At 56.1% G+C, this 22,762-nt stretch overlaps 1 protein-coding gene across 1 annotated transcript; it reads left to right on the top strand.

Moving 5' to 3' along the window:
* The first annotated feature begins 732 nt into the window (after positions 1–732).
* Positions 733–21,839, top strand: ITGA5 (integrin subunit alpha 5). Its single transcript, XM_068559605.1, has 30 exons — positions 733–1,237; positions 7,562–7,692; positions 9,038–9,153; positions 9,289–9,409; positions 9,618–9,679; positions 9,769–9,814; positions 10,080–10,205; positions 10,449–10,493; positions 10,636–10,679; positions 12,498–12,554; positions 12,742–12,794; positions 13,073–13,281; positions 13,564–13,755; positions 13,974–14,019; positions 14,191–14,292; positions 14,489–14,544; positions 14,680–14,834; positions 15,147–15,284; positions 15,416–15,483; positions 15,845–15,995; positions 16,081–16,173; positions 16,319–16,398; positions 16,537–16,617; positions 16,730–16,835; positions 17,368–17,520; positions 18,423–18,509; positions 18,620–18,733; positions 19,334–19,435; positions 19,989–20,111; positions 20,750–21,839. The coding sequence occupies exons 1-30, from the start codon at positions 870–872 to the stop codon at positions 20,831–20,833; spliced, it is 3,309 nt and encodes a 1,102-aa protein (XP_068415706.1). The 5' UTR covers positions 733–869; the 3' UTR covers positions 20,834–21,839.
* The last annotated feature ends 923 nt before the right edge of the window (positions 21,840–22,762 follow it).

Below are 22,762 nucleotides of genomic sequence, written 5' to 3'. Positions count from 1 at the left end.
AGGGCATCTTGGGAGAATGGGGTCCTGGGTTCCAGCTCCCAGAGCCTAAAGACAATAGAAGCTAAAGGTTGGGCCCCTTTGCAAGACACCACCCCACCCCATCCTACAATTCTCCAGGTTTGTAGGAATCAGGCCAGTTTGATCAAGAAGACACTGAGGGGCCAAAGCAACCCTTTCCCCCCAACTACCAGGCTCTTGGTCAACTGCCAGATTCTAGGACGGGACTCACCAGAGGTTTCCATATCCTACAACCAAGAAAGGGGGAGGCCTGGACCGGAATCCTCCCGGTGAAGTAACCCCAAATTTCTGGACTCCCGGGTTTTCAATTCTAGCAACTTGGTGGGGGGGAGGGGGCAGGGAGCGGAGAGCCGGTGCAGGTCCTCCATCGGATTAGGCTGACTGGGAGCACTCTGTACCTCAACTCCTGAGTCCCAAATCCAGCTGGCTGGAACCCAGGCACCCCATGGCCCCGGAAGGCGAGGGGGAATCCCAGTTGGCCAGATGCCAGAGGTGTCTCCTCTGCCTTTAGACCCCAAAGCCTCCTCCCTGAATTGGTGAGGGAGACCCCACACACATACTCAGACTCCCTCCGCCCCTCCGGAGGTGATTCCTTTCCTCATTAGGAAATTCTCCGCTCCCTTTTTCCGACTCCTTTTCCGAGCGTTTACGTTGTACATCTGGAAAGGAGGCGGGAGGAAGTAGGGGGAAGCAGAGAGAAGGAGGGGGAAGAGCCCAAACCAGCCCAGTCTGACCCAGTCCAGACAACCGGCCTCCAGCTGGGGCTGGGGCGAGGGAAGTGGAGAGGTGCGTCCCCCCCCCACGCCCCTTCGGGGTGGGGGGCGCGGGCTCAGCGTTCCAGGGACCCAGGAATGCCCCCCCGCCCGCCCCCCCGGCAGGCGGGGGGAGGGCTCAGCCGGGAGTTTGGCAAACTCCTCCCCGCGTTGAGTCATTCGCCTCTGGGAGGTTTAGGAAGCGGCTCCGGGTCGGTGGCCCCAGGACAGGGAAGAGCGGGTGCTATGGGGAGCCGGACGCCAGGGTCCCCTCTCCTCGCCGTGCAGCTGCGCTGGGGCCCCCGGCGCCGATCCCGGCTGCTGCCGCTGCTGCTGCTGCTGCTGCTGCCGCCGCCGCCCAGGGTCGGGGGCTTCAACCTAGACGCGGAGGCCCCAGCAGTGCTCTCTGGGCCCCCGGGCTCCTTCTTCGGCTTCTCGGTGGAGTTTTACCGGCCGGGGACAGACGGGTGAGTTGAGGAGGGTTGGCGGCGGGCTGGCGGGTCGGGGGTGCGCGCCTGGAGACAGGGGGCGCGGCTGGAGTCTGGAGGGGACCAAGACTTGAGTTTGGGAGGCGGAGTTTGGAAGGACTAGGGTTGGAGTTGGGGGCCCTCGCCGGAGTTGGGGGCCCGCGCTGGAGTAGGGAGGGGACAGTGGCCGGCGTGGAGGGTGGCCAGGAGTTTGAGAGCGATCAGCAGGGAGACGTGTGGGGTGGGGAGAGGACACGAAGCTTCAAGCTGGAGAAGTCTGGGCCGGGGTCTTGGGGCCAAGAGAGAGGAGGGCGCGGGAATGGAGAGCAGAGGGTCTCTGGTTGAGATCCGAGAGCTGCCGGGACCGGAGGCGGATGGGGACGGAGAGGGGGCGCGGAGGCCAGGGTGGGCTTTTTGGAGCACTGGGGAACCCCGGGACCCTTGAGGGCCATTGTGCGGAGAGAGAACGGGTCGAAGCAGAATGAGCTGTGTGTAGTAAGAAGGGAGTCGGAGGCTGAAGGGGTCCGGAGGTTAAATGGGGGCCAGCCTCATCCTCCCCTCCCCCCTCAACTCAGACTGGGAAAGACTCGGGAGGGGGACGGCGGCTCCCTCCCCTTTCTCCTCGGTCTCCTACTCCGCCCGCCACCCCCAATCTCTGTTCAGAAGAGGGGATCCGGGAAGTTGGGGAGAGTCCCGGGACCCTGGTCCTGGGGGGCGCCGGGGCTGGGGGCTGGCTCAGCCAAGGGCGGGGGCTCGGATGTGTCGGGAGGGGTGTGTGTGCGCCCGTGGAGGGGGGGTGGGCGGTTTCCCTCTTCCTCTAGCTCTTGGGAGGAAGAGAAAAACTGATTTCCTGTAGCTTGTCGTCTAGAGCTGAAGTGAGACCGGGACTTCTGGGGTCGGGGTCGGAAGCTGGGGAGACGCGGGCTCGCAGGGCCCAAGAGCGTCAGAACACAGGACCTCAGAGACCGGGGAAGTCTCAAAGGAGGATCCCCATTCCCAGCTCAGCAGGGTGACAAGCAGAGCGGACCCTGTGTGCCAGGAAAACGGGGAGCCCACGGGCTTGGGCAAACGAGCTGGGCAACATTAGAACAAGGGTGTTTGTCTAAATGTGGGGGGCGGGGGGGGGTAAGAGGGGAAGGAAGCTGCTCCTGGGGTGGGACGGGGACTCCCAGGTGCCAGATGCCTGACTGCACGGTGTCTGGAAGAATCCTCTTTCTACACCTCTGGGCTCTGAGATTGCCACTGCTCGCCACCATCGCCACCAGCACAACAACCCCTAGTCTCCAGCTTTGATCGGACCTCTGTCAGAGGTGGGCCGTCCCTACACGCGACACAGTTAACTGATCTCCACTCATTTCCTTTAATTTCTGGAGAAAAAGGGTTAATCTAGGTAATTCACTTGGGGTATGGGGCAAATTTCTCCTTTGCCTGGAGGATGGTTAGGCCCCAGCTGTTGGTTCTGGGCTATTCAAGGTCCCCACCCAGCCCCCACCCCACCCCCCTGGCCTCCTGCCCAAACCCCATTGCATCACCCTGGCCTGGAGCTTCTGCCAGGCCCGGCCTCCCCCAGGCCCCTTGCGACTGCTTACCACAAACCTAACGGGGTAGAGAAGGGGGAGGGAGGGAGGGGAGGGGATCCTCCCCCACAATAGGGTATCCAGTTATCTGGCTCTTAACCTTCCTCTTATCCCACCCCTACTCCCCCCCAACAAGAGTGTCATCTCCCTTTTAAAACACTCCTCCGAAACATCTGGACTTTCACACACTCCCAGTTGGTTCCCTAGGTATCTGTCTGGCCCCTGGCCTGATCCTAAAGTCCCAAAGGCCCTTTTCTAAAGCAGGACCTAGCAGTCTCATCCCCTCCCCCTCCCCTTCTGCTCATCTCTTCTCCCAAGAGAACCCAGGTGTCCAGCTTGCGCACCTCCCCCTCTCATTTTCTCTCTACAAAGCACTCTTAGAATAGGACTCGGAACATTCCACCTCCCCAGTGACCTCCCTCCCCACCAGAGCTGGGACTTCAACCCCTCCTACCTGCGGGGGACAAACATAGCCCCTCACCTGGGGCCTTTGCTGGAGAGGGAGGGCCTCAGTGTTCTTGCCCCCCCTTCATCACCTCTCACTGTGGAAACTGAAACGGCATCAGAGGGCAGGGTAAGCACTAGAGAGGTTACCCGGTAGGAAAGGGGCAGGCTTTAAGTCAGGCCAAGCTGGGTGTGCGTCCTGGCCCCACCACTTACTTGTTCTTTGTGTGACCTGGGCTGAGTTACTTAAGACTTAAATCCTGGAGCCTGGTCTTCTCATGAAAATCAGACACCTAACTTATGAGGTTGTTCTGAGGACTAAACGAGACAATGTATATATGAAGCACCTGGTCCTTGGAGGGTGATGAATACATGGAGGCATGACCTTTATGAGGTAGCTATTTTCTGTTTCTGGTTCTCTCTTCCCTGGACACCACCTAGTTCTTTGCCTAAGATTTTCACTATTTCTTACTTGCTTTTAATATTTGCTTATGGCAGTGATAGTAATAATAGTGCCTCACATTCCTTAGCACTTTCATATCAGTTCTTCTGTTGGATCATTACAAAAATCCTTGCCTTAGACAGACGAAGCATTATTGCTCCCATTTTATGCGTGTATATGAACTGAAGCTTCAGGAGTCATAGAAGTTTAGAACTAGAAGTTTGTTTAGGGACCATTCAAGGGCAACCCATCATTTTATGTGTAGAGAATTCAAGTCTTGGAGAGGGGAGGTGACTTGACCCAAGACATGCGCTTGAAAGGTACACCAGCCTTAGCCCAGCTCCTTCCCCTTGTGGAGCTGCCACAAGTGGAGGCAACTCTTCCTTCCCAGCCAGCCAGGCATTTCCCTTGAGACTACACTGGGGGACCCAGAACCAGGTGTCTCCTCTGGCCTGGCCAGGGCTGCCGTAGAACCTGCAGGAGCTGGGTCCGGTCCACTTGCTACTCTCCACCCCCGACCTCGTCAGGCCAACAGAGTCAAACAGTAACCATGTATTGAACAGGAACTTGGTTAATCAGAAGCCTGGCTGGGGAGATAGTGGCGAGGAGAGGAGGGAACAAATTGGCAACGGGGTAGACCAGAACAGTGGCCTAGGTATCGGGATTCCTGGCTTCTGGTTCTTAGGTTGCGAAGGATTCTGAGTGACCCAGGACATGTGACTTAATTTCTTTGGGACTTAGTTTCCCCATCTGTACAATGAGGACATGGGACTAGGTCAGCAGTATTTTTTGTTACCGTTTTTTATTTTCTTCCTTCCCTTCTTCCTTTCTTTCTTCCTTCCTTTCCTTCTTTCTTCCTTCCTTCCTTCCTTCCTTCCTTCCTTCCTTCCTTCCTTCCTTCCTTCCTTCCTTCCTTCCTTCCTTCCTTTCTTTCTTTCTTTCAATTCAAATGGTATCTTACCAGGGCATTCTATATAAAACAGAGAAAAGAGGTTGCTCTGAAAGAAGATGGAGAGGAGTGTCAGGACCAAACTGGCCTCTGCTTACTCCGTGTGGCAGCCCTGAGGCATCTACAAGAAAGTCTTCAAACCATGGTGCTGAGGCAGCCTGTGTCTCCAAGAAGCAGCTCTAGAACATCAGAGTTCTGAGGCTTCAAAATAAATTATGGCAATTATTTCTTCCCTTGGTCTCTATATTTTGGAAGAGTTTATCTGCCAAGCTGCATTTAGGAAGGAATAATTAATTCCTTTTTCCTGTTTTTTTTTTTATCAACCAAAAATTAGAACAAGAAGACATTTGTAGCTGCCAATCAGAGCTTCTGACCAATATGAGATAACTAGGTTCCCCACAGGAGTTGGTATAATTCCGGCCCAAAGCAAATACACTTGAGGTTTTAATTAGCCTGGGCTGCCTTATCAGGTAAACACATGATTTCCGTTAGGCTCTCCGAAATATTGAAAAGAGCCCAAGGACCCTCCATTGTTACCTTCTTGGACCCCTAGTAGGACCCAACTGCTGCAGGATTTAGGAAGCAGGAACTAGGAGTGGGAGAATAAGGATAAGCTATGTGACGTGCCACCCCTGACACTGGGCGCCTCTCTTGGCACATGGGGGAGGGCACTATTTACTGGACTGACTTGGAGGAGCTGGGAAGGAAGGGCCACTGCATCCTCAGGTATAAGCCATGGGCGGCACGGGGCAAGTCTGGGTCAGGATCTGTGTCCCTTGCCTGTACCCCAGATCTCCTGAACCTTCACGCAGCCACAGCATATGCCCCTGGCCCACAAGTTTGTGGACTTTCGAAGCCTTGTAAGGCCTCTCTCTCACCTTCCCGCCCTGCCAGACTCCAAGCTTCTTCCTCAGGCCATTCCAGGAGCACTCAGGCTCAGCTCCCCGCCACGGAGTGGTGGGAAAATTGGGGGTGGGAGCAGGGTCCCTTGGCCAAGCCCCTATGCTCTCCTGGAAGAGTATCGGAGCTCCGGAAGACTTTGAGATAACCTGTTCAACCTCTTCACCCAGAGGAAGAGGGAGAGGGTATTCCCAAGTCCACACTGAGCTAGTGCCTGACCCAGAACCCCTGTACCACTGCTGTTTTCTGCGGCTGCCTCTGCTACAGAGGGTTGCACCCCTCTCTCCTCCCCCAGCCCTGGGGCAATGCAATCTCTCCCCACCACCAACCTCACCTACTAGGCCTGGCAGCCAACCAGGTCACTGTGCCTCCGAGTAGCCAGCTCCCACCCCCCTACTGAATGTACTGCCTGAGTGAGAGGGGTGGGGCCCAGCAGGCGGGCGGGTGGGAGACAAACGGCGAAGTGAGAGGTTGGAAACAGACAGGAAGCCACAGGCAGTAAACATTTCCTGTCCCCAGGGTAACCGAGGCTGGCACCCCACCCCCCATCACTCCAGGAACTCTCACTCCAGGCCTCCCCTCCTATCCGTCTGGACCCTTTCTTCTCCCATCCTCATCCTCTGGCCCTGCTAGACCACCCTCACTCTGCTTCAGTCCCTTGGAGCTGCTCCCTCTGGTGTTCCCGTTCCTATTCCTCTTGGACCACCCCCCTCACCCCTCCCCTACTCGATGTATCTCTTGTCACCCGCCCTGTCTCCCATCCCGTCACACACACCCCCGCTTTTGTGACCTCTACCATAATCCCCGACTTGGGGACTCCTGGTAAGAAAGGCTAATGAAGGGATCCAAATATCGGGAAAAGGGTGGGTGTTGGGAGTGCTGAAAGCTGAAAGGGGCCAGAAACCAACAGAGATAGAGAAGCCCAAGATCTGAGATCAGAGAGAGAGAGAGAGAGAGAGAGGTCCCTAAAACCAAAACCCAGAGAGCAAGCAGTCATAGGGGCAGAGGGACAGGTGGAGAAGCAGTGCCAGAGTCAGATATGGGAGGTGAGCAGAGGCCAAGGCTGGCGGCTGGCAGGGACACTGGTTCGGTTGCCCCGGCTGCCAGATGCAGTCCTCATGGGAGACTCTGGAGGAGAAAGCCCAGAAGGCTGACAGCTGCGCAGAGGTCTTGGAGGCAAGGGACCCAGGAATGATAGAGGCAGAGCCAGAGGCAGGAAAATTGTCCAGGACCTTAGCTGTCACCACCCCATTACATAGGACCCCCAGCAAAGGCAACCTTCTCCTCGTCATCTCAGGGGGAACGAGGCACTGTGTCCAAAACTAAGACCCAGCAGAGCAGGATCTGAATTCAGACTCCGAGCAATGGTGTATGGGAAAGGGGTTCAGAGGCTGAGACAGAGACCCAGCCAGGCTGGGGAGGTCCCACCAGAGCCCAGGGTGAGGGCAGGTCCAGGCCCAGGCCCCGGGGAACAATCTGCTTTCACCATTCTCCAGCTCCTCTCTCCACTTCTACTGCCTGGTTTCCAAGACTCACATTTTCCTCCTACACGCCCCAGGGCTGGGCAGCTGGGCAGCTGGACGCCTGGGTTTTGCCCAGAGAAGGGCTTTGGCTTGGGAGGAGAGGGTATAGGCTAGGTAAGAGGACCCTGGGGTTCTAGGGGCTGCACCTCCAGTCTTGGCAGGTCCATAGGGGAGATAGAGAAGCTCTGGCCCCGGCCTCTTCCCAGAACTGACTCTGGTTCCTCCTTCTAATGACAGGGGAAGGTAGGAGGGGAGAGAGTGGGGGGAGGCGGGAGAGGCTGTGTTAGTGACAGCGGCACATGGGGACCGCCTGACTCCGGCCTGTGCCTCTGGCATCCGTGGCATCTTCTGAGATATAAATACAACCCGGGGGGCATCTGTGCCACGCCCACCCAGACCCTGGCCCAGAGGCCTGGGTCCTTCCCGCCTGGGGAGACTGGCGAAGAGCTAGGAGCCCCCCCTGAGCTGCCTCTCCTTTCCCCTCCGCAGGGTCAGCGTGCTGGTGGGAGCGCCCAAGGCTAACACCAGCCAGCCGGGAGTGCTGCAGGGCGGTGCCGTCTACCTCTGTCCCTGGGGCACCAGCCCGGCACAGTGCACCCCCATTGAATTTGACAGCAAAGGTAAACCCCCTTCGTAGGTCGGGGAGGTTCAGGGAGGGACTAAGGGGTGGGGCTGAGGCTAGGGGGCGGGGCCCGGGCGGGGTCTGGAGCGAGAGGCGGAGCCTGACCAGTTCCAGGGCCACGTGCTCTGAGGCTCTGGGGCTCCAGCTCCGTGCAGCGGTGCAGCGGCTCCCCGTGGCACTCACACCACGTTCCCAATCCAGCCCAGCCCAAGGAGGGAGGGCATGATTCAGAAACATGTGGCTCTCATTTTCCTTGAATCACCCACAACTCAGGGAGGCCAGGGCAGTAACACAGACAAAGACAGGGAGAGTCACAGAGCCTATTCGATTCATTTAACTAAGCACTGACTAAGTGATAATGCGTGCCAGGCTCTGTGCTGGTACTGCAGGGGATTGAAACATGATTAAGCCCCCGCCCTCAAGGAGCTTAAGGTCCGGAGTAGATGCAGAGAGGGATGGAAGGAGACAGGCTGAGAAACAATAATAACAGCTAACGCTTCAAGAGCACTTGCTATATACTGGGCACTGTTGTAAGCACTTTACATATATTAACGCACTTAATCCTTTCAACGATGGCGCGAGGTGTTATTATCCCCATTTTATAGGTGAGGAAATGGGTTAAGTAACTTGACTAAGGTCACACGGCTAGTAAAAGGTGGAGCGAGGACATGAATTTGAGCAGTGTGGCTCGAGATAAACTGGGGTGAGGGGACAAAAGAGGAGAGCATCAAAAGATGGAGACAGTGGGGGAGGGGTGGCGTAAGAGCACAAAACTGACCGATTTTTTTTTAAACCTGGAAGACAGATGAGAAACAGAGGAATAAAAAAAGCTGTCCCATAGAGGCAGAGAGGGTTTGGAAGGAGAGAGACAGCAGGCACACACGCAGACACAAGGGGCAGAGATTCGGTGACGTGAGAACGGTCAAGGACATAGAACACCTGCTGCTAGAGACACAGGCCCAGGTACAGACAGAGAAGTGCAGCCAGAGGGTAGCCCTCTCAGGAAATAGCCGTTCTTCCCCACCTCACCACAAGCATCCTTGTCCCAGCTGGGTGAGGAGGCAGGCGGACCAGGGGAGTGCAACTCTAGAAAGCCCAGGTTCTCTGTGTGTGTGTGTGTGTGCGCGTGTGCACATGTGTGCACATGGGCTTGTGTGCACGCGTGCAGGGGAAGGTGAGTCAGGCTACAACAAGCAGACTGTAAGGACCTTCCCCACTCCCCCTTCCATGAGTCATGGGCTCAGGGCTTGCAAGTGCTTGGGTGCCCCCAGGCTGAGGGCACGGGCCGCTCTAGGGCTCAGCTGCCCGCAGCTGGCATGACTCCCCTTTCTCATTTCCCCAAGGCTCTCGGATCCTGGAGTCCTCGCCGCCGTCCAGCCTCGAGGGAGAGGAGCCTGTAGAGTACAAGTCCCTGCAGTGGTTCGGAGCGACGGTGCGAGCCCATGGCTCCTCCATCTTGGTGAGGGCCAGCAGGCTGAGTGGCGTGCTGGGCAGGAGGGGCAATGGTTGCGGTTAGCGGAGCACAGTGGGGGAGGCGGGGAAGAGGGGTCCTGTTGGACTAAACCTGGAACCCCCTCCTCCTGGGCCCTCCCAGGCCTGTGCTCCCCTCTACAGCTGGCGCACCGAGAAGGAGCCGCTGAGCGATCCCGTGGGCACCTGCTACCTCTCCACAGACAACTTCACCCGGATTCTGGAGTATGCGCCCTGCCGCTCAGGTAGGGCAAGAGGGGGGCGCGAGCCCTGAGTCTGCCTTCTCTGTGAATCCCCACGGTCCCCCACCCCCCCTCAGCCTTGATGCTCACTGTCTGGTCCAGAGAGGTCCTTTCTCTGGCCCCCTCTCCCCTCTCCTTCCCCAAGCTCTCTGCTCTTTCCTGCCTGACCCATCTGTGTGGAGCTCCTTCCCACCACCTTCTCCCCTTGCAGATTTCAGCCAGGCAGCAGGGCAGGGTTACTGCCAAGGGGGCTTCAGTGCCGAGTTCACCAAGGTGAGGGGGGATCTGGGAGGAGAGTGGCTGTGGGTGCTGGATGCAGGGGAATCAGGACCAGATGTGGACTCACCTCCTTCCCCCCACAGACTGGGCGTGTGGTCCTGGGCGGACCAGGGAGCTATTTCTGGCAAGGTAAGCCCTTCCTCCTCTATCCCTGTGTCCGTCTCCCGCACCTGGCCTCTCATCCCTCTCCCAGCCCGAGATCACCATCCTTCCCTCCTCTGCCCCCGTCCCAATTCTCCTCTCCCTTTCCTGAAACTTACCCATCCTCTCCCACCACCCTCCACAAGCTTCCCCTCCTTGAACCAGACTTCTGAAATCCTACCCAGTCAGCCCCCAGCGCCCCCATCCCTGCCACCTCCTCCTCCAGCCATCCCCTCCTCATCCCCTTCCCCAGGCCAGATCCTGTCCGCCACCCAGGAGCAGATTGCAGAATCCTATTACCCCGGGTACCTGATCAACCCAGTTCGGGGGCAGCTGCAGACTCGCCAGGCCAGTTCCATTTACGATGACAGCTACCTGGGTGAGCAAGCAAACGGGGTGGGAGCTGCAGGGGGAGAACATCAGGGGCCCCTGTCCTCGCTCACACCCCCCCCCCCCACCCCGCCTCCCTTCTCCCACCCAGGCATCCCCAGCCTCCTGCCCTATGTATCATGTGCAGGCTGACTATGAAGGCCCAGTAGGGGTGGGGAAGGGATTGAGGATGGGCCAGGGCAGAGGGGTCCCCAAAGCAGGAATCCTAATATCCGCCCACCCTGTCTCCTAGGATACTCTGTGGCTGTAGGTGAATTCAGTGGTGATGACACAGAAGGTGAGTGTGTCCCCAGGCTGGGGCCAAGGGAGGGGGCAGATGGAGACCCAGGACCCGGAGCCACAGGGACTGAGACACTTACCATTTTTGTCTGACTCCCCTTTCCCTGCCCTTAGCCTACAACTTTCTCTTCCCTCTACAGACTTCGTTGCTGGCGTGCCCAAAGGGAACCTCACCTATGGTTACGTAAGGCCCAGCCCGACTCTCCCTCCCTCCTCTGCTCTCCCGTCCCCTGGCTAATCACAAAGAACCATGCATGGCAGTTTGGGAGGGTGAAAAGAGTGGATCAGAACACGGGCTCTTGGGTCAGACCAGTGTTTGAGTTCCGGCACTCACTCTGGATGAATCAATCTGTGATTTATTCCTACCCATTTCATTCCATAAAAACCTTGAGTCTGCTTAACCTCTCTGAGCCTCGTTCTTCTCTTTATAATGGGATAATAATAGTTCTGACCTCACAAGGCTCTTGTAAGGATGAAGTGAGATAATGCACGTGAAAGTACTTAGCGAACTGTGAGGCAGTGTACAACTGTAGCTGTTATTATTAGACCATGGCGAGTGCTTTAAAAAGGATATAGATAAGAAGGCTATAGGAGTCCATTCAATTACCAACATTTATTAGGGCAAGGTAAGAGATAAGAAGATGAATAAGACATCATACCCCATCTTGTAAGGTGCTTCTAATCAAGTATGTAAGATAAGACACACATGTGACTGTAATCTAAGGTGCAGCTCCTATTCACGAGCCCCTCAGTGCATCGGGCACTGTCCACTCATGATTTCTATTCTTCGCAACAAGCTTATCAGGGGAGATATTACCATTCACATTTTACACATGAGAAAGCGCAGGCTCAAAGAGACCAAGTAAGTTGTTTAAGATCACCCAGTTAGTTAAGTGGCTGGATAGAGATTTAAAACCAGACCTGTCTTATTCCAAAGTCAGCATTCTCTCTGCACTAGGATAAATTTCAGAAAAGTGGTTAAGATGATATAGCAGTTTAGAGGGAAGAATAACCTCTTTTCTAGGGCAGGGATGGATCAGAAGAGGTCCTATGAAAGATCAGTGGAGATGAGGAAAGAGAGCATCCTAGGCGGGAGCATGAGAAAAGGCATAGAAGGAAAGGAAAAAAATTCAGGCCAGTTCAGCATGGGCTGATTGGGGACGAGGAGACTAAAGAGAGGTTGGGCAAAAACAGATAGGTTGGGGCCAGATTCTCCAGGGCCTCAGAGGACCAGCCAAGAAGCTGAGACTGGGCCATGGCTTCAGGGAACCACCACGGATTTCCAAGCCAGCCGTGTCCCTCCTAGACCGGCTCTAGGGCGATCGGTCCCGCTGCCATGGAGGAAGGGTGCTGAGGGGAAGGGAGAGCCCGAGGCAGGGGGAGGCCAGGGGGCTCTCCAGCAGTCCTGGGGGAGGACTCACACCAGAGGAACAGCAGCAAGACTGGGGAAGAGAACAGGGAGTCGAGAGACTCGGGGGACCGGAAGGGCCCATCACTAAGGGGGCATGTGGCGGGAGACGTGAGTGTTTGTGATTTGGGAGGGCTGGTGGATGAGGCCTCAGTCATTCAGCTAATAATTATTGAGTGTCAACTGCTCACCAAGGACTACTTTAGGCTCTGGGGAGAAAGCAAAAAACAAAACAAAGCTCCTGCCCTCACTTATCTGACATTCTAGTAGGTAGCCAGGCACAACAGACAGATAAGTACGAAATCTGTCAGTAGTAGTTGATAAGTGACATGGAGGAAAATAATGAAGTCGCCCTGGGATGGAGCTACCCAATATAGAGATGGGAATGTGAGGCAAAGCAAAGGAGGGAATTAGGAGACAAGTGGTCTATGTCTCCAAGGAATGCCTGCCCCTGGGTATCCTGGGCATATACCTGGGTATATCCTGGGCATATCCTTGGGATGGGTATCCTGGGTATCCTGGGCATATCCTTGTCCTCTATCCATGGGATGGTCTGGGAGTCTGGGACCAATGGATGTATCTCCTCGTCCCCAGGTCACCATCCTTAATGGCTCAGACATCCGGTCCCTCTACAACTTCTCAGGGGAACAGGTGAGGACACCCCCCCCCCACACACACACACACAACCCAGCTTGGCCCTCTGCCAACCAAGCCCCCGCCCTGAGCCAATAAGCTCAGCCCTACTTCTCAGGCTCCCTGGAGTCCCTGATTTCCCCCCATAGCCCTTGTTGATTGACCCCCTAGTTCTGACCCACTGCTGCCCTTCTGTCCCTCCCAGATGGCCTCCTACTTTGGCTATGCAGTGGCTGCCACAGACGTCAATGGGGACGGGTGAGTAGTGGGAAAGGGGCACAGCACAGGATGAGGAGTAGGGGTGGGACAGAAAAATGCAAGGAGAGTTTTTCTCTGGGTTCTCCTCCTTTTGCCTGCATTCCCTAGGCTCAGGGGCAAAGAGAGAGCTGAGAGCCAAAGACCAGAAGACCTCAGGTCTCTCACTTGAGTGGGAAGGAGCCCAGGATCCAAGATGCCTGGGATTTCCTAGCACTGGGATTGAGGAGGGGACGTGGCAAGGCAGGGTCTCAGGATGGCTGGGTTTCCCCTACCCTCAGGCTGGACGACTTGCTGGTAGGGGCGCCCCTGCTCATGGAGCGGACAGCTGACGGGCGGCCGCAGGAGGTGGGCAGGGTCTACATCTACCTGCAGCGCCCGGCCGGCATGGAGCCCATGCCCACCCTTACCCTCACTGGCCATGATGAGTTTGGTCGATTCGGCAGTTCCCTGACCCCCCTGGGGGACCTGGACCAGGATGGCTACAATGGTAAGCACCATGGGCTCAAGTTGCTGAGGAGGAGTGGGGGCCTGAGTCAGAGGCGATCTGGGGGAGAGATAGCTGTCAGATAAGATACCCAAGACCCCCAGGGACTTCTCCAGGAGGTGTGTAGATTTTAATCCCAATGTCTGGATCTCGGGGCTTGAAGAGATTAGAATACTGGGAATGACAGATGGGGAAAATAGGATCCTGGGTCCTGGGGTCTGATGGTAGAGATTTGAACTCCTGGATTCCTGGCCTGCTGACTGCTGTGTGTTGTGTGTCTTGCAGATGTAGCCATTGGGGCTGCCTTTGGTGGGGAGAACCAGCAGGGAGTGGTGTTTGTATTCCCTGGGGGCCCAGGGGGCCTGGCCTCTAAGCCTTCCCAGGTTCTGCTGCCCCTGTGGGCAGCTGGCCACACGCCGGACTTCTTTGGCTCCGCCCTTCGAGGAGGCCGAGACCTGGATGGCAACGGATACCCTGGTGAGTTGTGCCAGCGGCCCCTTTCACCTTAGAATTCCCTGGTCACAGAACCCCAGCCCCTCTAATGCACTTTCCTAAGCTCCTGGGTGCAGTTCTAGGATGATGCCACCAGATGGCGGTGTCCCCTCTCTTCGGCCTCGAACAATGCAACTAGAAGGGGTTGGGAAGGATTCTGATTTGGGGCTTGCTGTAAGGGGTAGTTTCTTGACTTCTTGCAGATCTGATTGTGGGGTCCTTTGGTGTAGACAAGGCTGTGGTGTACAGGTATGAACTTGGGCAGGGGGCAGCCTGGGAGACGTGGGAACTGGGGGATTTCTCAACAGGGCTGAGTTTGGGGAAGTGTACAAACTGGGATCCTGGGGCTTGGGCATCAGCTTCCTGTGCCCAGTTTCCTGAGGAGTCTTAGTTCTTTGACCCCACATCCACTCTTGGCAGGGGTCGCCCCATCGTGTCTGCCAGTGCCTCCCTCACCATCTTTCCCGCCATGTTCAACCCAGAGGAGCATAGCTGCAGCTTGGAGGGGAACCCTGTGGCTTGGTGAGTGCGGTGCCCAGGAGACTGTGGGGATGGAGTCTGGGGGTGCTTCATCTGTGCCTGGAAGTGGGGAGGGAGACCAGGTCTTTGGAAGTGGACAAATGGGACTGTCCCAGTCTGGGTCTGTCTGGGAGGCAGGTAGGGAATAGGATGCCTGTTCCAGTTGGATACACCAGCTTCCCCTTTGGTCTTCCCCCAGCATCAATCTCAGCTTCTGCCTCAATGCTTCTGGAAAACACGTTCCTGACTCCATCGGTGAGGGAGAGACTGCCTGAACCTTCCAGGGACTGGGATGGGGATGGAGGGGCTGGGGACTCGGGGACCTCTTATCTCTCTGGATAGATTAGGAGGGAGGGGCAGATGCTCCTTAACATACGTGCCCGGCTGCAGGCTTCACGGTGGAGCTCCAGTTGGACTGGCAGAAGCAGAAGGGCGGAGCGCGGCGGGCCCTGTTCCTGGCCTCCCGACAGGCCACCCTGACCCAGACCCTGCTCATCCAGAACGGGGCTCGGGAGGATTGCAGAGAGATGAAGATCTACCTCAGGGTATGGGCCCGAGGGCAGGGTATGGACTGGCCTGGGAAGAGTGGCCACGTAGAACTGGAGGCCCCTCATGAAGGGAAAGAGACGGGGAGATTCCAGTGAAGGGCCTGGGACTTTGGGAGGCTGGGGAAGGGGGGCCCTTCTGTTGGAGGAGCTGGGGACCAGGCTGCCTCTGAAGCAATGAGCATGGTCGAGTTTGGACACCTGAATTCTTGAGGGTCCTGAGTGGACACAGGGAGATGTGAGAGGATGAGGAGCAGGGCCACCAAGTCCCCTGTGTCCCCTGAACTTGTGAACCCTCCCCCCTGGCCCCAGAACGAGTCAGAGTTTCGAGACAAACTCTCCCCGATTCACATCGCTCTCAACTTCTCCCTGGACCCCCAAGCCCCTGTGGACAGCCACGGCCTTCGGCCCGTCCTACACTACCAGAGCAAGAGCCGCATAGAGGACAAGGTGAGGGCAGGGTGGGGAGACGGGCTGGGAGGAGAGGGGCCTGGGCCGCCAGGGGTGGGGCCCTGGAGGGGGGAGCCGACAGCTTAGGAGGGGGTCGCAACTCCCCCTCTCAAGGCTGCCCTGCTCCCCAGGCTCAGATCTTGCTGGACTGTGGAGAAGACAATATCTGTGTGCCAGACCTACAGCTGGAAGTGTTTGGGTAAGTGAAGGCTGACGTCAAGCTGGGGGGTTCCAGATGCCAAGGTCTCCTAGGAGAACATGTGGAGCTTGGAAGCACCTGGCATGTGAAAAAGTAGAATAGGAACATATTAGCTGGCTGTGTGACCCTGGGAAATTATGTAACTTCCTCATCTGTATAGTGGGAATAAGAGCATCTATTTATCTGGCTTTGGGGAAGGATTAAATGAAATAATCTACATAAAGCATCTAGCCTAGTGCCTGCCATAGAGTTGGAACTCAGTAAACGGTGTCTATTATTATTATATCGTTATTGTTATGGCCCATTGTCTTGGTTTGCGGATTAATTCCCCAGTGTCCCTGACCCTGTGTGTCCCCTCCAGGGAGCAGAACCACGTGTACCTGGGCGACAAGAACTCTCTGAACCTCACTTTCCATGCCCAGAATGTGGGTGAGGGCGGCGCCTACGAGGCAGAGCTTCGCGTCACGGCCCCTCCGGAGGCCGAGTACTCAGGACTCGTCAGACACCCAGGGGTGAGAGGGGACTCTTAGGCAGGGCTTGGGAGGAGATCCTGCCAGAGGGACACCAGAGCCTTACCTGCACCCACCCCACCTCCAGAACTTCTCCAGCCTGAGCTGTGACTACTTTGCTGTGAACCAGAGCCGCCTGCTGGTGTGTGATCTGGGCAACCCCATGAAGGCGGGAGCCAGTGTAAGTCTGGGACAGGAGAGAGGACCCTAGGGAAAGCAACCGGCCTATCCTGAGCAGAGCTGTGGGATAGGGAAGGAGGGCTGCAATTGGGATTTGGCAGACGCGCAATCTAACAGCCCCCTTGTCCTCCCTCCCTGTCCTACAGCTCTGGGGTGGCCTTCGGTTCACAGTCCCGCACCTCAGGGACACGAAGAAAACCATCCAGTTTGACTTCCAGATCCTCAGGTAGGGAGTGGTTGGGGCCAGGCTGAGGCTGAGTTGGGGGCGGGGCCGAGCAGGGTGGGGCAAGGGCGGGGTCTGGTGCAGGTGAAATTCTTCCTGGCTGGGCTCCAGCACCACCTGAGCCTCTCCTCCATCCCACAGCAAGAATCTCAACAACTCGCAAAGCGAAGTGGTTTCCTTCCGGCTGTCCGTGGAAGCTCAGGCCCAGGTCTCCCTTAACGGGTCAGTGCCCGGGCAAAATGGGGCCTCTCTGGGAGGCAAGATGGACTTCTAGGAAAGGATGCATATGGGATGGGGTACCTTCCGCTGTCCTCTAAACCACCCTCCTCTTTAGTGTCTCCAAGCCCGAGGCAGTGCTATTCCCGGTGAGCGACTGGCATCCCCGAGACCAGCCGCAGGAAGAGGGGGACGTGGGCCCTGCTGTCCACCACGTCTATGAGGTGAGGAGGGACAGAGGCAGGGAGGCCCTGGTCCCCAGGTGGGCTACTGGGAGTGGAGGGCCGGACTAGAATGAATGACAGGGAAGGAGGAACTGTATGAGCGACAGATGGCTGGGACCAGCCTGAGGGATTGAGAGGAAGAGAGGGGGAGTGGGGAGTGAGAGGTAAAGGTCTGGGCAGGATCAGTGTGAGAGACTGGCCAGTTGAGCAACTTAGAAGGGAAGGATGGGGACTTCCCTGGCGGTCCAGTGGTTAGGACTCCGCGCTTCCACTGCAGGGGGCATGGGTTCAATCCCTAGTTGGGGAACTAAGTTCCCGCAAAAAAAGAAAAAAAAAGGGGGTGGGGGAAGGATGGAGCCATCTCCTCCAGGAGGGTTGGCTGGAGAGGATTTCGCCTCTGCCCATTGATTTCCTCCCTCACTCCTGAGATGGGAGACTCGCAGCAGGGAAGAGCGGGCCACCAGGACCTGGGTTTCAACAGGGCAGAATCACTCCCTCCCTTCCCACGATCACTGTGCCCTCCTCTCCCCAGCTCATCAACCTGGGCCCCAGCTCCATTAGCCGGGGCGTGCTGGAGCTCAGCTGTCCCCAGGCTCTGGAAGGTCAGCAGCTCCTCTACGTGACCCGGGTCACAGGACTCAGCAACTGCACCACCAGTCACCCCCCCAACCCACAGGGCCTGGAGGTGAGGGGCCTGGAGACTGGCCTGGGGGTGAGGGGACCAAGTCGAGGGTGGTTGGGGAAGGTCGCCGGGAAACTGGAAGAGCCAAGTAGGATGTGCCGGAGCTAGGACTTAGGCCACTGGAAGGGGGTCCGAAGGCCCACAGACACCTTGAGACCCCGGGAGGGAAAAAGACTGTTTTACGTACTACACTTCTGTCTTTCTGCCTGAAGTATCCTTCCCTGACTTCTTGCCCTGGCGTACTCCTAGGGCCCAGCTCAGCACCATCACCTCTGGAAAGCCTTCCTCAGAGCCGCTCCCCTGGGCCCCAGTGCCTGTTTTAAAGTTCGTTTACACATAAACAACAATGCACTGAACCATGTTACAGGCTCAGGAAAGATCGCACCAAACAAAACTCACAAGGTCCCCACTCTCATGGAGTTTATGTTTTAGTGGAGGGTAATAGACAATAAAAATTAAAAAGAGAGAGAGAGAGAAACAGGTATTGAGAAGTGTTGAGAGTGCAGTGCTAAAATGCTAGGGCAGGGCAGGGCTGGGAGCCTGTTTGAGTCATCAGGGAAAACCTCTTGAGGAGGGAACAGGTGAATTGAGGCATGAAAGACAAGGGTGAACCTGTGTGTGAAGACTCGAGAAAGAGCATTCCCAGCAGAGGGGACAGCCAGTGCAAAGGCCCCAAGGCAGGCACGGGGCCCTAATTATTTATTGACACCTCCTCCCTGTAAACTCCAAGGATCAAGTCTCACCCGTTTCGGTATTTCAGTGCTGAGGTCGGTACCTTGCCACAGGAGGTGGTCAGTTGTGTGGATGGAAGACCAGGTCGAAGCTGCTCTGGACCCCAGATGCAGGCTGACTTAGGGGCTGTAATGAGGTGAGAGAGGCAGCTAATGGTCCCTTTCCTCTTCCAGTTGGATCCCGAGGGTTCCCAGCACCACCGGCTGCAAAGACGGGATGCTCCGGGCCGGAGCCCTGCCTCCTCAGGGCCTCAGATCCTGGTAAGTCCTCCTGGGAATGAGGTCTGGGCCGAAGCGTTGAGTATCTATTTGCATCCTCAGAGCCACCAGCAGGGCGGAACGCCGCATTCAAGCCTCCGCTTTCTTCCCAGAAATGCCCGGAGGCCGAGTGTTTCAGGCTGCGCTGCGAGCTGGGGCCACTGCACCGGCAAGAGAGCCGAAGTCTGCTACTGCATTTCCGCGTCTGGGCCAAGACCTTCCTCCAGGTGAGGGAGCCTCACCTCAGTCCTGACCCCCGACCTTCGGGCCTGCCTGGACTGACGCTCGCTTTCCGCACTGCCCTAGCCACCCGCTTTGGTGACTGGGACCCAGGCAGCCGCGCTCCCCTCCCTCACCCTTGTTTGGACAGGGCTGTGTATCCTTGGCGCCACCTAGTGGCCACACTGGGACCGACAGCTTCCCTTTCCTGGCCCATTCAGAGGAGGGAGGGCTGGAGGGAGACCAGTGGCAGAGAATGATAGAAAACAGAGACGGAAGACATATCCATCACGGAGAGGCAAGCAGATGTAGGAACAGTGAAGAGCAGTCATTTACTGAGTGCATCCTATAGGCCAGGCATCATCCTGGGTGCTTCACCCATATTCATGATTCCAAGACAATGCTTTTTCTATTGAACATGCTGTCATCTAATTATCATAACTATTCAGTTACACATTTAGTACCTCATATAAGGAACACAGAGAGAGATTCAGAAGAGAATGAGTCCAAAATAGGGAAAGATCCTAACCAGAGCCAGACCATGGGGAGCCCAGTGACCTCCTAGATACCATAAGAGGCCACCCTGAACACCTTTCCACCACCCACAGCGGGAACACCAGCCATTTAGTCTGCAGTGTGAAGCTGTGTATGAAGCCCTGAAGATGCCCTACCGAATCCTGCCCCGGCAGCTTCCCCGAAAGGAACTGCAGGTGAGTCCCGGGCCAGAGGTCTGGGCCAAGGAAGATAGAGTGCTGGGCCTGGCACTAGCACTGGGATGCGACGGGGGCTGGCCTGATTATGGTAACAAATATTGATTGAGCATCTACTGTGTGCCAGGCACTGTGCTAGGTCGTGGGAATACAATGATAAGCAAGATGGACAGGGCAGTGAGAAGACAGTGTGACAAGTGCCAGCATGTTTATGGGAACACATCATAAGGACACTTGAACACAGGCTTGCAGAGTCGGGAAAGGCTTCCTGGAAGAAGTGATGTTTAAGCAAAACCTGAAGGATAAATAAGATCTACCAGGCTAACCAGTCAGGAAAGGAATATTCTCTGGGGAGAGGGAATTAGCAGGTGTGAAAGCCCAAAAGTAAGAGACAATAATGCACATTTTAGGAATTTGAATTTTGAAGATCAGAATTCTGTTCGCCCAAGATGGAAGGGGAAACGTGGGTCTAGGTCCAGTGGCAAGTGGGAGCCAAGTGTAGGGTGGGAAGAACTAACGGCTTTTCAGTGACCTCTCCCGACTTGCTCCCCAGGTGGCCACAGCCGTGCAGTGGATCAAGGCAGAGGGCAGCCACAGCGTCCCACTGTGGATCATTATCCTAGCCATCCTCATTGGCCTCCTGCTCCTAGGTCTGCTCATCTATATCCTCTACAAGGTCAGCCACACCCTACCTGACTTGGCCTCTCTCTCACTAGGTTCTGCCCTTGATGCAGCACAGTCCCAAGCATCTGCCTCCAGACCAATTCTCCAGCCACATGTCCCCACCTCTCCCTGGCCACATGCATCCCATCTGGACACGGCCTATAGGATCCTTTCCTTCATTCCACAGCCCCTAGCTTAGAAAAAGTTCTCTTGACTCAAGCTGATAAGTTTATTTATACTTTCAAAACCAGTGTTACTCACAAGTGGCCAGTATGTGGCATTTGTGCTGTCACTTCCTCCAGAAACCCATGGCAGCCAGCACTAATGGTTCATACCCTAGAAGTAGCCTCAGAATCCTTCTCAAGAGGCAGCCATTACTACGCAATGAGACTTAGAACTTGACTTCAAACCTATTTGCCATCTCTGGCTGAACTGGGGGCATTTTTATGGCACCAAAGCACCCCCAACCTTAGCCCTCTTAACCCACTGGACCTCTTGGAGAGGTAATCTTAACAGCCTGAATTTGGGCCACTTTTGCAAGATGGGGAGATTGGAAGCACTAGAGTTATCTTCATCCCCCCCTTGGGATAAGATCTGCGGAGAAATGGGAACCAGAGTTAACTCAACTCTCCCTTCTTTTCCCCTCATTAGCTCGGATTCTTCAAACGCTCCCTCCCATACGGCACCGCCATGGAAAAAGCTCAGCTCAAGCCTCCAGCCACCTCTGATGCCTGACTCTTCCCGATCTCCCAGACTCCCAATCCTGAAGGTCCAGTCCCGCCACCCTCAGTCTACTGACAGGGAGGGGGCTGGGCGCTTCCTGAAGGTGCTGAGGGCCAGGGAGAAGCTCCTCTCCCCAGCCCAGAGACATACTTGAAGGGCCAGAGCCGGGAGGTGCGGAGCTGGGGATCCCCTCCCCCCATGCACTGTGAAGGACCCTCGTTTACACATGCCCTCCTCATGGATGGGGGAACTCAGATCCAGGGACAGAGGCCCCAGCCTCCCTGCAGCCTTTGCATTTTGGAGAGTTTCCTGAAAACAACTTGGAACCAGAACTGGGGGATCCAATCCCAGTTCTCCGGCTCAGACGTGCCACCAGGACTTCCTGTCCAGCTCCAGCCTGCAAAGATCTGTCCTCAGCCCTGCCAGAAGCCCCCAGTTAAGAACCTGGAACCCGGGGAGCGAGACATGGCAGCTCTGGACAGCCCCCACCCCGGTGGGCCAACAAGGAACAATAACCGTGGATGGTGCGCCAGGCCCCGCTCAGGACAGATCCCACACCAGGATCCACGCTGGCCCAGAACCAGCTGCAAGGGGAATCAGAACTCGAACAGGGCCAGATCGAACCTGGGGCCTGGGGTTGATCTGGGACCCAGACTCAGACATTGGTAACCGAACTAGGCAGATCCAGGACTACATTTGAGCCTGCTCCAGACCTGGGCCTGGAGGCCCAATCCACCTCTGACTCAGGAGAAGTCAGGAATTGCCCAGGACCCTGAAGGGGCCACGATGGCAACAGATCTGGAACCTTAACACTGGCCGGACACAGGCCCTACCAGTCCCCTGGAGAAAGGGGGAGCCCGCTGTCCCCGGCCTGCAGGATCTGTGTTCGGCCCGCCAGCTGCACTGACGCTGCCCCTCCTCTCCCTGCCCAACCCTCCCCTCGCCTTGGCTCCGGACACCTGGGAATTATTTAAACTCTGTTGCAAGTGCAATAAACCCGGCCCGGTGCCCCCACTGACCAGAGCTGGAATCTGTCCTATCCCCACTCTTTCCAGAACTTTCCTGGAACCAGACCGCTTGGCGGGTAGGAAATGTGCGTGTTTCTTGCAACTTCTTTCCACCGGGAGCCAAGAGTATGACCCCCAGCAACTGTGGATCTAGTTTTGGGGTTCCCTTTTCTTAAGTGAAAGAGATGATGGAAGGGGTGAAAGAAGGGCTTGACTCCTGTGCTTATCACCCAGCCCCGCCAGATCTGGTCCCAACACCTCCAGGAGAGAAGGGAGCGGAATCCCTTCTCTTTGGGTTTGAGGGTTAGGGAAGAATACAAAGGGGGAGGTCCAAGTTGAAGGTGGGGGAGGATGGTCCAGAAGACTCACCTGGGCTTTCCTAAATCAGAATAATGAAATGGGCTGCGAGAAAAGGCCACAGAACTAAATCAGAAGAAAGCCAGTTGGGTTTTTGTTTTGTTTTCATTGCCCATTGTATTCTGGTGCGTAGAGGGAGTGTTAAATAGTTTACATACAGTATCTCATTTAATTTGATAGAAATTAAATGTGTGAAGTAGGTACAATTAACCCCATTTACACAAGGGGAAATTGAGGTCCCGAGAAGTTATGTAACTTGCCCAAGGTCACAGACTCAAATTCAGCCTTTCCTGACTGTGAAAGCCCTCATTCTTAACCAACATGGCTTTGAGGTCTTTGAAGAGAAATCAGAGTGAGGGAACCCCTCAGGATCCTCTGTCTCCTCTAGGACTGTCCTAATATCCAGGAAGAGGACGGAGAGGAGTGCTGAAATGCTAGCGGGATTGTTAGAGGCAAAGATGTTCATGTCCTGCTAAACCAGAGTTCAGCCACCAGAGGGCAGCAGAGCCACAAATTCATGGGAATTTGGGGAGGGGAGGAAATGAGGTCCTCCTCACCTTTCTTCCCCCATCAACAG

The sequence above is a fragment of the Eschrichtius robustus genome, chromosome 13, assembly GCF_028021215.1.
Source record: "Eschrichtius robustus isolate mEscRob2 chromosome 13, mEscRob2.pri, whole genome shotgun sequence".
Classification (NCBI taxonomy): Eukaryota; Metazoa; Chordata; class Mammalia; order Artiodactyla; family Eschrichtiidae; genus Eschrichtius; species Eschrichtius robustus.
The sequence above is the reverse complement of the archived record's forward strand: the minus strand, read 5'-3'. Positions and strand labels throughout refer to the sequence as shown.